A 13,700-nucleotide genomic window follows, 5' to 3' on the forward strand; every position below is an offset into this window, starting at 1 on the left:
CATGTCAGCCTCTGGAAAAGCAGGCTTTTGCTACTGACTCTGTAATACCAAAGCTTCCCTCTGTAAGCAGAAATTCCTTCCTTATGAACGTACCTACCTAAGAGAGAGTCTTCAGCAAATCTTTTACTGCAAGATACTACCCCTCTGTATCAAGGCATTTCATGTTTTGTCTTCTCTCCATCATGGTCAGTCACCCATCTCTCCTTAGCCTGGAGAGACACCAACATTTCAATTGCACAGGGCTGGAGCCAGTAGGAGCCTCATTGCAGTGTTTCCCAAGCAACCTGGTTAACAGATGAAAGCCTGCATCTTTTGTGCCCATTGTTGCCCAATGCTGTTCTGAGCTACTGCAGAGCACAAAGGAGGAAAAAAATATTTTACTGCAAGCTGCTGGGAATTGGGAGAAAACAGGAGAGATTTCAAAAGAAGACTGAACAGAGTTATTGGGAAAGAGATCTGTGGCCTGTGGAATGTCTCCTTTTATACCATTTTGGTATACAAATGATGATCGGGGGTTTGTTTTAGCCCTAATTCCTTCTGGTATTACTGAGCATAACCTGCACAAACCAATTAATTTAGATTTCAACAATGTGTGCATTTTCTGGTCAAGACGATTCTAGCACACATAAAATACTTCATAATTTCAATCTTTTACTCTTGAGCAATAGATGTCATATTGAGTCTCACCAAAAAGAAGAAAAAAATAGTCTAAAAGCCCATTAACAATGACAGGAGATGTTAAAAATAACATCATTTAACTGTAATAAGAATCTGCACTTTAAGTCCAGGAATGTGAACAATCTTGTATAATGTATATTTTTGATGCTTATAGCAAGAGAAGGAGTGTTTTTTGCTTTCCAAGTTTTACTAATATGAATAATAACCCCCCTGTTTGCTAACCTAGATTACCCAGCTTCCTAAAACACAAAGAAAAAACATGGCAGTGCCTCCAGCAGGAAGGGAATCGATTCAGAGAGACAAAAGCAAACTGTGGAAATATTGGGAAGACTTAAGAGGTTGTGAGTGGCCATAACCTATTGTGTAGGTACCATTTCTTTCCTGCCTACAGCACTTCAAATAATTCTTCTTGGACTCTTTCCTATGTGGTACAGAAAAAAAAAGGTAAAACTAAGCAGTGTGGAAAGGTCTACATACATACTGCATAGACAGGCATCAAGGAGTTTTCTTGTTTCCTAGCTTCCTCTCTTTTTTTCTCAGAATGCCAAAAGATATTTAGTCTAATCTTACACATTATGAGGCTGTGATGCCCCCTCTCATAATAGATGCAGCTGAAACACAAAAGTCTCTGTAGTACAACTGCACTAAATTGTTAATCCTATGTGCTTACTGTAAAAGAAACGTCAGTCTTTCTAATCCAAGTTCCCATATAACCTTAAGTTTTAAAATCAGTCTGTTGGCTGAAGACACACTGTTTGTAACCTTTAAAAAGGAATGAGTAATTCAGTAGGAACCCTGGCAGATATTCCTACACACTGTTGGTAGTGAAGATGGACTGATTTGCGTTAATTTGCTTTACACATCATCTGCCCCTAAAAGCTTGGCCAAGACCACCTCCAAGCCCTGCTCATGCAGCAGAGCCCCTCTCATCACAGACAGGTGTGCACAAACCTAGAGGTAAGTGCAAATCTGAAGTTCTTTGCTGCCACAATAGCCAAACCTCAAATAACAAGAGTCAAATTCAGGCCAGCTCTGTCTTCATCAGAACGATGCTGGTGACTTTGCCAGCAACATGATATCAAGAGTTCTTCCATCCCAGTCCAATACAGGCATTACTGCAATGCAATGCAATGTAGACCTGGCAAAATTATACACTGACCATCACAACCCCATAGAGTTCAAAATGAGCATCAGAGGGATTTGAGCTAATAACCTGGAAAAGGAAATTCTATTTTCCCATTACTAGGCATTCCTGTTTCTACAGCAGGGAGGCTGACCCAGTGTGGTCTCTTCCAACCTTATTTATTTTGTGATTCTGTGAAACACCCGATCAAGAATCCCTTTGCTCCCTCTAAGTCTGCTTTTAAAACTGCACTAAAGCTATTAATACATAGATCTTGTTTGTGAGTTTTTATGTGGAGTAAATTCACCGTAAGGCTCCTGTTTGCTTTCAGCATTGATAACAGACCAGAAGATGACATTCACACCTAGTAAGGAGGCTGACAGAAGTTTTGTTAAAGGCAACTTTCTTTTTTTTTTTTTTTACACATTAATGTAAACAGCTAAACTTAGGTGCTCAGTTACATGACTGAACAGACAACTAAACAGTCTGAGGAAAAGGAAAATTGGAAAATTGAACTTTCTAGCAGAGGGACAACTCTCCATCTGGCTATATCTGATGCCAATTCTAAACATAAATAAATGAAGAGGAAAAAAAGCAGTGTCTTGGTTTAGTTTGAATTTCCTGGTGAGCTCACTAATAAATGTTATAGTTTAGGTTTGCAAATTTTAATATACTTATTTTTCTGTTGTGAGACAGAATTAGGAGCAAAACAAGGCAGGCCTGAAACTTAAAAGGGTATATTAAAAAAAACTTTATTAACAATACAAAGAAAATAATAAATTCAGAGTAAGATTTTCAGACCACTCCCTCCTTCCCCCTCCACATCTTTTTAACAACATACAAAACCACTTCAGTCAGTCCCCAACTTAAATAATCTTTTTCAGTTCACTTCAGGGAGAGGATTTTCCTCTTGTCAGGCCATAGGGACTTCTCCACAAGAAGAAAAAAATAGTTCTCTCGTGGCTTCACTGTCCACAAACTCCTCCCATCTTCACAGCTTTCCCAAAGCTGTGCTTATGGGCCATGTTAAAACTCAAGGGGTATTTACTTTAAAGAATGAACTGTTCAAAAGCAAAAGTTCTCTTCATCTCTCTCTCTATTCATGCTTCATCTCCAGAAACAGAGATCCCCTTTTTTCTTCGGGGCAAAGGATTCTCAACACAGGTGCTTTTGGTCAATGATCTACCAAATGGAACACTCCAACCCCCCCATGTCTTTTCCCACAGTTTATAGAAATTTTTAATGTAGTACAGTCCATCCCTATAGCTTACAAAAGGATTTTCAGCCTGAATTCATGGCATCTCCTCATTCTCCTTCCATCTGGAACTTGACTCCTGCTTCACTGACTTTAATGTATCCTCTCTGTTCTTTTTCCTCTCATTCAAGGGAGGATTGAAGGTCTGTAAGTCTTATCTGAACATTGGAAAGGTCAAAATCTCCCATTGAGGATGCAGGGGCTGGACCAGGCCATGCTGGAGCTATGCCAGGATCTGAGGACACTCAGGCCACGCTGGGAGGGTGGGGATGGGGGACGGCTAAGATCTCAATCGGCTCCCCTAGAGCACCCACTGCCCATGGCCACCCCTCCTCCCTGCCGGGACATGCCAGCTTTCCAGACAGGGGGCCCGGCTGCCTCTCCCCCGGGCCGCGTGGGTGGCTGGGCGGGCTCGGCCACCCCTCGGCTGTTTCGAGCCGGTGGCGGTGGCGGGGTAAGTCCCCACCGAGCTGGGCCATGCTGGGGGAGGAGGGAGGGCTGGGATCTCAGCAATGGGCCTCTCCTCCCCCTGGACATCGGGGCCTCTGGTTGTAAGCAGGGCCCAGCGGCCTCCCGAGCCCACCCCTGCCTGGCCTGGGCTGCATGGGTGGGGGCCCGGGCCAGGTCGGTGTTACCTTGTAAAAGGCCGTAAATGAAAGAGGGCTTTCCCCGTGTCACCTCCTTCAAAATGTGTATTCATAGAGCAAACTAAATTCTCTAATTAGTTTCTCAGGCTGTCAACAACTAAGCCAGCCTCCAATTGGTCCCATCAATTCACAGAGGAAATTCTCATGGAGAAGAACTCCTCAGTGTGCCCTCCCCCACGTGCTTTCAATGCGTAACCAGCACAAGTAGTTGAAGTGGGAAATAGCACCAAAACTGCTAAATGGTATCAAAGAACTCAGTCACGAAAAGTGCCAGAAGGGAAAAGATACCAAGGCACACAGCATAGCATGGCAGAGCTAGAACACAAGATGGGGTCCTGCGCAGGGCAGCTGATGACAACCATGTCTCTTAACCCTTCTTTGAAGGCCACGGAAGAGATTTACTAGGGATGGTGGAAGTGGCTGATACTGTGAACACCTCTCACCTCTGCTCAGTGTAGGTACAAAAGCAGGGTAATGAAAGAAAGACTTCCCTCTCACTTTAGTGCTTCCTACCAGTAGTAAAGGTAGCAAAATCATTGGGCAACAATTATTTTCTAGATACCATAAGAACATTATTGTTTGCATTTGTATAGACTAAGGACACGCAGATCTGTGTGGACGCACTCTTAGAGGTCACACCTGTTTAAAAAAAATAAGTTGAGGATATAAATTATTGAGAGAGGAAAAGAGGATGTAGAAAATACTTTGCTCTTGTAAATAATGAATTACACGAAGGTATGAATGTGTAGTCAATAATTTGACCTTGGAGTGTCCAAATAGAATGACATGCCATTTTAAAAGCCACAAATAATACAGCATTGTCAGAAGATACAACACACACATCCACATGAGCAAAATGAACTACTGTTGTATTAATGCTATCTCTTGTTAATACAAGCAGGAAAACAATCCCCTGCTAGGTAGCTGATCTATTTACTTGTGCATAAAAGCCCATATATCAGCATACATACAATAGCACACTCCATAGACTTGGATGCCCAGAGGAATATTACAGCATGATTCTCCAACACAGCTGTACGAGCTTCTGGCAGGCCATAGAAGATTTATCTCGCCCAGTTTAAAATACAGATCCAGATTTTGCCAGGGCCATTGGAGGAATTCAACAATTAGTTCAAAACAGAGAGACGCAATTGTGTTGAACAGTGATAAACTTTACATTACCTCATCAACAAATGAACCAAACCTTAACTTTTTTAAGTGAGCTGAAACTGGAAATAAATTAACTCTATGAAGGCAATCCTTGTAAAAATGTCAGAAGTTTTATCTCTCAATAATTTTACATCTTTTGGAAGACTGTAAAACCCTAGAGCATTACAGGTGTTGCAGGTGTAGAAGAAGGGATTACAGGTAACCTCACCCCTGATAAGTCACAGTTGTACCAAAGTTGTTGCAAAGAAGAGGAACAGCCTTGCCCTAATGGGTTGCAGCTGTGACTAATAGATAAGTGTGATAAAAGGGGTGGGTTGACTGGTCAGGAAGCTCTTGGAGGAGGTGGACCAGGCGAGGGAGGGAGGGAGGGAGGAAGGAAGGAAGGAAGGAAGGAAGGAAGGAAGGAAGGATCAATCGATCCAGAGAGACACAAAGAAGAATAAAACAAGGGAAAGAGTTGCTGCAGTAAAAGATCTGCAATGAGGTCAGTCAGGGCCTGGTGGAGTTAGAGCCTGCAGTTGTAGTCAAGATAGGTAAAAGCCTGCGGTCAGAGTCTGCAAACCAATACTTGCAGTTCTAGTCCAGCAGGAAATAGGCAGCAGTCAGAGTCTGCCGTTGGACCCTACAGTAGGAGCTTGCTGTAGTCAGAGTCAAGACGGCAAAGCTGTAAAGAAGAACAACACCTTTTTCTATTGTTAAATGAGAATCTGTGTCTTGACTCATTTCTACCCCTAAGGAGAGGTCTGCTGCAACAAGCTGTGAACTTTCAGATAATGCATACATAAGCCCAGAGGAACATCTCTATGTAGGGTCATTCTGTGAAATGAGTGGCTGAAAACTGAATACAAAATATTACTCTCAGCTCTGTTTTTTCTATAAAATAGAGATCCATATATCCCAAATGTGGACACTCCAAGAGATTGCATGGAGCAAAAGCTCTGAGACGTGCATATCTCTTGTTTTAATGAAATACATCTTCCTGTTTTGAGTGGTAAAGAAGGGGAGACAGTAGAACTCAAAAATAAAGCACATGGTCATGGTTGCATCGCAACAGAACCAAAAGGCTCTGAACTTCTGGGAAAACATTTAAGACTTCTAGAGTTTATGTTGTGTTGGGGAGAGTAGTTTAAAAAAAAACAACAAAAAAAAAACACCTAACAAACAACACCACTACCAATAAAAGTCAAACCACAACACTATTTGGTAGTCAAGCCAGAAACTGCTCACTAGAAGCAAGAGATACAGAAGCAGAAATTACAACCTGAAATTACTTTAATCCATACTAAAAGCTTTGTAATATGATTATTAACAATTTTTAAAATAACCCAAATCAAATTTGTCCATTTCTCAACTGAAATCTCAACTATTTGCTGCAAACTATTTTTGAAGTTCTTGCAAAATGTACATATTAACAAAAGTCAAGAAACCTAATGGTAGTATCAGGTTGCTCTACTTACAGCTTTAGGTTGACAATAACTAAACTTTTTCATTCTGTTTCCCTGAAATATTTTTAAGCATGTCAACAGACAGCCAAGTTACCTACCTATTCTGAAGATCAAATCATCTTCAATGGGATTCTCTTTTCTTTTGCCAGTGCTGTACATGCTCGCAGGTCTTTTCACAGCTTTCTGCTTCACATGACCACTGCCTGGAGATTTAACACGTCTCTTAACCCCTTCAGTGGTAGGAGACACATCTGCTGACCTGACCACTTTAAGTTTGAACGGGCTGCCCTTGATATGTTGATCATAAAGTCTCAGTGACAAAGTGAAGTCCCCTTCTTTCTGAACAGTATACAAAAATTCATAAGTGCCATTTTTGTTGTCAAGTATTTCTCCATCTGCTACACTCCCATCAGGCGTGCTCAGTTCAGCAGTGAGGTAAGCATTCCCAGATTTACAGAGCTCCCCATCTTTGTCCTTGGTTGTGATGGTAACGGACATGGGCTGCCCGATCACTGTCTGCCTCAGTCCCTCACCAGTGGCAACTGTTTCAGAGGCAACAGCATTGGTGGTTAAAATAGTCCCTAGGTTGTGAATGGACTTCTTCAGGCCTTCTGTTTCCACTATAAAGTCCAACTGATCATTTTCACGGGGTTGCAGTGGGAAGTCCCTCTCAGCCAGTTCGTTCAGCTTGTCACTCATCTGCTTCTTCACCAGCAGCACTTCAGTTTCAGTGCCATGGTTGAGGGCTTGGGCCGTAAAGTTGCTGCAGCTTTTAATGCTTTCCTGTCCTTCTAGTAAGGTATCCAGCTGTGTCTGAAGGACCTGTGTGAATTATCAAACACCAGATTAGCATCATGTTATAGGACCTATTCCAGGAAGATGTAGCATCTAAAGGTCTTTGTAGGAACCAAATTTATAATGTCTTATTTTAGAATTTAATTTAAACCATCATTTTAGAAGAAGTAGCATACTGATCGCCAACCTGTATTTGGAATACAATGCTACAACACAAAAAAATACCCTGGTTTGGGAATTCAGGACTTTATAGACCCACAATCACACTAGATTGAATTATTGCCCCACGTGTCTTGTCTTGTTTGGATTTTTTTGTTTTTTCTTCTGTTTTGTTTTGGGCTTTTGTTGTTGGTTGGTTTGGGGGTTTTTTTGAGCAAAAAGGCAGCAACCAATGTAGAAGTTTGAACCTTGCCCCATCTAACTCTCAGGAGTCACAGTTAATGAGACAGTTACTGGAACTGAGTTGTGTTGACAAATGCAGAGACATTTTGGAGTCATGAGGTCCATTAATAGGAGAGGCTGCAAGAAACTTCTTGATACTGTTGCTTCAGAGCCCAAGGAGTATTTACTCCTGAATTACTCCCCTATGGAGATGAACAAGAAGGCCTCAAGACCTAGATAAACATCCATCCTGAGGAAAAGTGGGATTCCTGAACTAAGTAAGTGAAGAAAGGAAAAATCTCCCTAGAAGAATGTAAATTGATTCCTCACTTTCAGCAGACAGGAAAGCAAAATATACAGAATGGGTTGTGGATAGTGGAAAGAGTTGGACTGAGTAGCCAGAAATGTTGGTGGGGCAACAAGTAGCCACTCCATCTCTTAAGACTGTGATAGAACTTCTATTATAGGGTCAGTTCTGGCCCTCAGTCTAACCTTTAAAAGAGTACTGACCTCAAAATTGCTAGGTGTGGGCTGGGAACTGGGCTTTTTTTTTTTTTTTTTTTTTAACCAATTTTGTAATCAATTGGAAAAAGGATCCCTGGATAACAACCTAGCAGAGACATTCATGATAGTCAAGAAATAATTGCTGTTGCCTCCCACTGATTTTATCAGTCTCCACTGATAAAATCCTCAAACAAAGGTACCCAGTCACACACTTGCTATGTTTTTCCTACATAGAAGAACTAGAGCATAGACATGATTGTGGATTAGAGAAATTATTTTTTGATCATCACTGTCAAATATTTTTGAAACTTTTTAATTTATGTAAAGTTAACTTAAAAGACTGGATGTATTTATTGCTATGAAATACTCTTCCCTTGCTGAGACACACTATATAATGCCACTGAATTCTAAAGGCATTTTTTTCTGAATTTTCCAAAGCTTTAAGCTTTTCATCCATGGGAGAAAATACAGGCTCATGGGTTACTGATATAGGAAAGTGAAAAAAACACAAAATCTTTTGCAATTAAAACAGAATGAACAAATTTCAAGACTACACTGAAATTTCAAGTCATTTGCTTTTCTAGGCACACAAAAACTTCTCAGGATGCAATATAAGGCATTTCTAATCTGTTTGGTCTTCATTCAAAGGCATAAGTGGTTAAAGAGAGAGAACAGCCAATAAAGTCCAAGGCTGACAAAACACCATATTCTTCAGATAACAGGCCACAAACTTTGAGGCAATTTGAAGCTATGTTTTAAAATCAATACTTTCTTAAGACAGTTTTCTTTCATTACAAAAATGAAAAAATATTAAATCCTAACATAAATAATTTTTAAAATGCACGTAGAGTATTTTACATCTTACACACTTTCAGTCCATTGGACAACAAACTGAACTGCCAACTTTTTCTTAGTAAAGTGTAGCCCTTTCATTTCTTCATTTTTAAAAAGTATATGGTCAGAATGATTGTATTTTGCAGGGCTACTAGGCATTCAAAAGTAAAATCCAATCTCAGTTGGGTTTTTTTTATTCAAACAGGGTAAATGCCTCTTTTACTGCCTACGTACAACTTCACAAAAAAATTGATTCTCTAATGCTCACAGTTATTAAATTATTTTAAATATCTTTAAACAACAATAAGGTAATTTAACATCATATTCTATTTTGTGTAGACTTTGTGTACATACAGGATATATTCACTTGCTATGGAAGTGTGACAGCTTGAATACATTGTGACATTGTGAAGATATTTAGATGAACCTGGGATTAAGTCCACATTATTGATGCTCAAACTTCTGTAAGCTGCTGCTTAGCTCTGGAGATTACTAAATTCTGTGCCCCAATGGTTTTGAGCTCCTTATGTTCCTAAAAGTATGTATCTTGTGCATATGTTAATATTCCTCCATTTCCACAGGCTCAGCAGTTCAACACCTTTCTAATGATGTTTTCAAGCCTATTCTACATCCAGGAATGCAGCATTCTTCCACTTCAGACATCTGGAGATGATCAAGCTGCTCAGTAATGGCACTCTTGAAACTCCAGTTACTGATGGTATTTTCTTTTACAGGCAACTTTCACAGAGAAGTCTTTCTTTATAAAGCAGAGAACTGTTGCCCAGGAAAAAAAGGACAAAATTCTTTCATTTTCCTGATTCAGACCTAATAATCTTCAACAAAATTTCTACCCACCGGGCTACAGGCTTTGCTTTATAGAAGTACAGGTTTCTGTTTTCTTTCTCTAAAGCTTGGACTACAATATAGGGGGAAACCCCTCAGAATAAATCATCCAGATAGGAAGTAAAAGAGTGAATACAGATCCGCAATCTGTTACTCTCTCATTCCTCTAAGAAAGTAAGATGTCCCTCCCATCCTTTTGTGTTCCAAAAGGTGATATCTAAGATGAAATATGTTACCAAGCACTGGAAAGGAAAACAGTGCTTTGAAGCAAAACAGGCAGGCTTATGCAGTTCTTCAGGATAAATTGTTTGACTCGTATCTTCATGCTCATCTTATAAGGCAAGGCTCACCCTCAAGCAAGGCTCTGCAGCACCTGATTTCAGGAAAGCAAAGTTCTCTGAATGTCAGACACTATTTGTCAAACTGGTGTCCTGCATCATTTGTAAAACTGGCTGATTAAATTAATAGCTTTACATTGAAACAAAACATGCACCTTACTTTGTGTTTAAGGCCATAATTCACTTCCAGCTCCATGAGCAGCACACTCTTTCGGACATTTAAAGTCTTCTGGAGTTCATCAAAAGTGGAATGAATGTCATCTACGATGCTAGCCTTTTGGTTGGTTAACTGATGTATGATTTCCGATATAAAATGAAGTGCTGAGTCAATCTCTGGAAGCCTGAGGGAGGAATTAAATTACAAATACTGCTATTTCAAAAGTCATTAAACACTGGCCCTTGACCTGATATCTTTTGATTAAACCCTCCCATCAGAAGGCCGTCTTCAAATTTGATCATTTCCCAGAAGCAAGTTCATTCCTTTTAAAACCACACAGTGGGTCTGGTCTGATAAAATAAGGCTAAGCCACAGTCCTCCCCTGTGCAAATCCATTAGACTTCAGGCATTACCAACAATGAGGCCTTGGATCCTCTGTCCTTTATGCTGTATATCTACTCAAGAAGATATCACTAGATTTATCTCACCTTTTCCTTTTTTTTTAAGCCATTTTGTCACTGTAGTGTTTGTACCAGTCTTTTTAACACCCAGAACTATTTATTTAGCTATTATAAATTCATAATTTGACAGTAGTTTACTCCTTAGCATGTTATGCCTCTTCTTTGGAAGACACTTGCATTTCTAATTGCCTCTATTTTGTGGAAGACAGATAGCAATCTTTTGCTCTTTTTGGTAACCCCTCAGTACATCTCACTTAATGGATTTTTCGTCCTTACGCTAGCCTCACTATCCCCATTTCCTAGGTAAATAAAACATCTACCCCAGTCAGCACAGGAACCCAGTGATAAAACTGAAAATGGAAAATAGTCAGCGAAGTCTCCATACCTTTTGTTGACAGCATCCAATTGGACTTGGAGGGAAGCCTTATGTTGCTCCACCACATCCTTGAGTGGTACCGTGGGATGCTCTGCATGCTCTCCCTCTGTGCACTCCCGGCACATGGCTGTCTCACAGGACTGGCAGTAGAACTCCATCACCTGGAAAAGTGCACTCTACACTCAAACATGGCAGCAGTAACATAACTCAAAGCACATCTTACTGAGCCTTGAACTCATTTATAAGTCCAAGCTCAGAGACAAAGCTTCTGTTTTCTTATGCACCAATAATTTACTGCCTAAAAGATAGCTGTTATTCTTAGATATTTTATATCAAAATGCTCTTTTAAAAGCATTTTATTCTATCATAAAGTGTCAGAACGGCAGCCTGTGAACAATGTTGGACTTCATTGCTGGTCCTAACATCATCTTTATATTGTGCAATAGTAAGTTTTGGTGTCTCTCTTATGTACTTCATGAAACAACTCAAAAAAACCCTCACTAACTCCATCCTTAGTCTTCCCAGAGGGTCTGCTAAAGAAAATGTAAACTGTTTTTTATAACAGGGCCACTCTTGAAACACAAACTCAATGGAAATCACCAAACAGCAAGTTTATTTGCTAGAGGAAAGCACCCTAAATGAGCCAACAGGCTGCAGGTCAAAATCTCCATATCCCATTACTAATCCCTTAAAATCATTAAAACCTTATATCTGAGATTGTAATAGGAGTGCTGAGCTAGACTTGAAAGAAGAAGAGATCATTTCAACCTGTTAAGTACCCAGCAAGATGCTCTTTAGAGATAAAATTAGATCTTTGCATGTAATAGATACCCCAAATTCTGAATATATTCATCAAGGGAAAGAAACAGAGAATTGCTGTGCCCAAAATCATACACTATTAAAATACTGCACATATATGCAAATTTAGCATGAGACTTTCTTTTACAGCTAGGAAGTCCTTGGGCACAAAGGATTTTAGGCTTATAAAAAAGGATATAAGGAAGTTCGTAGTATATGTGTCAAAGCAAGACACTGGCAGCTCTTTTGCATTCAGGGCATAGCATCAGAATCTTGAATAATTCAGCTGATGCTTCTGGCACTCAGATATCTTGTACAAAGATGGTTGTGCTGGAGTTGTTGGTAGATGAGATGGTTGTGTAGAAACAGCTGTTTTCAGGTGAGCAGAGGGATTTGTAACAGCACCGTGCAAAATAGCTGGCTGCTCGAAGGCATCTTGAGAATTAAGGAGGGGGAAGCAAGAACCATGATTTGCACAAGGCTGTTGGCATTAACAGGGATTTTCCTCTGATAAGCTCCTTTCAATCTTATTCCCATTCTTCCCTCTTATCTCAATTTAGAAGATACAGGATTCACATGCAGTGAGGGTTTAGTCATTTGTCAGCCACTCATGTTAGCTGAGAAAATTTAAAACTTGATCCAAATAACCCGTGTAACATCAAATAGATCAGCAACAGGAAAAGAAAGTAGACCTTCTAAACAATGTCAACCCTTATGAACACTATTCCAGTCACTGTGAATTTAGCAGTCTCATTGTAGTGGATCCTCCAAGGCCTGATAGAGGCCTGATAGTTACCTCGGTAGGCATGCAATGTGATGCATTCTTACAGTGCATAGAGAAAATCAGTTAAGCAGAGTTTAAGATTTCAGTTATTTTCAAAGGCTTCAAAAGTCTGCAATCAGAAGCAGCCAAGAGGAAGAATATTTTATTAGGAAACTCTGACATCTTCTTATATGGCTAAAAAAAAAAAATTTCTTTTGCATGAGTGTCCAAAATTCATCTTTCTGCCACTTTATAATTTACTGCTTCAGTTCAAGATATTTTAACAAGCCCTTTATTTATTCAGTATTTTTATCTTTGGATAAAGTGATTAGAATAATTTAGTATTTCTGCTTTCTACTGACTACCCCATAACAAACATCATATCTGCAGCCACATATATAAGAAAGGAAGCATCTAATTGGCATAAAGGTTGTTCAGCCTAAACAACTTCCTTCCTCTTTATTCAAGCATCAGGGAAACACAGAAGCTCAAATGATAATAGCAAACTGATCACAAAGACCTAATATGTATCTCTATATAGGAATCTGCCTCAAATTCAAAACGTTTTGAGAGAAGCAGCTTTCATTTCCCACTATAATTTTTATATTGTGCATAGATGAAGGAGAAGGAAAACCTAATAATAATACAATTTAGGTTTCAACTGTCTAGATAGGCTGATTTCCTAAGATTTTTTCTAGCATCTCTTAATCAGGCAAGACTAATTTCTAACTACAGACAGAAAAGTATTACTGGCTTTTCATCTCTCCCCTCCATGCCAAATGTGGGCATCATGTTTTGTGACACTCCCAGAAAATTTTTCATTATGACAGATTTGCCTTACAAAACATCTCAGAAAATGACATTTGCCTCTCTTTTCCAAATTCAAGAGAGCTCCTGGCAGGATACACTGTAGCGTCCAGGACTGGCTTCAGTTGTATTTCCACCAAATTCAAGAGAATATTCCCATCAGCTGTAATGAAATGTGAATTAATACCCACTCGTTCTGAAATCTCATCCACTAATTCCCACCTTAAACCAGACCAGCATATTTCAGCACAATGATGTAACTGGAGACCCATGCACATCTCCACTATTGTAATTCAACTGAATTTATGGAAACTTTTAAAACTGC

The 13,700-nt window shown here is 39.7% G+C and overlaps 1 protein-coding gene across 38 annotated transcripts in view; it reads right to left on the bottom strand.

Annotated features, from left to right (window-relative positions):
* TRIM2 (tripartite motif containing 2) overlaps positions 1-13,700 on the bottom strand; it is a 94,398-nt gene that overhangs the window by 21,243 nt on the left and 59,455 nt on the right. For all 38 annotated transcript variants that reach the window (XM_088163698.1, XM_088163724.1, XM_088163707.1 and 35 more), the window contains 3 exons: positions 11,017-11,168; positions 10,174-10,354; positions 6,417-7,140 (listed from right to left, as the gene is read on the bottom strand). In XM_088163698.1, coding sequence (XP_088019824.1) covers positions 6,417-7,140; positions 10,174-10,354; positions 11,017-11,168 — 1,057 coding nt within the window. The remainder of the gene's footprint in view (positions 1-6,416; positions 7,141-10,173; positions 10,355-11,016; positions 11,169-13,700) is intronic.

The sequence above is a fragment of the Sturnus vulgaris genome, chromosome 4 (assembly GCF_052056855.1).
Source record: "Sturnus vulgaris isolate bStuVul1 chromosome 4, bStuVul1.hap1, whole genome shotgun sequence".
Lineage (NCBI taxonomy): Eukaryota > Metazoa > Chordata > Aves > Passeriformes > Sturnidae > Sturnus > Sturnus vulgaris.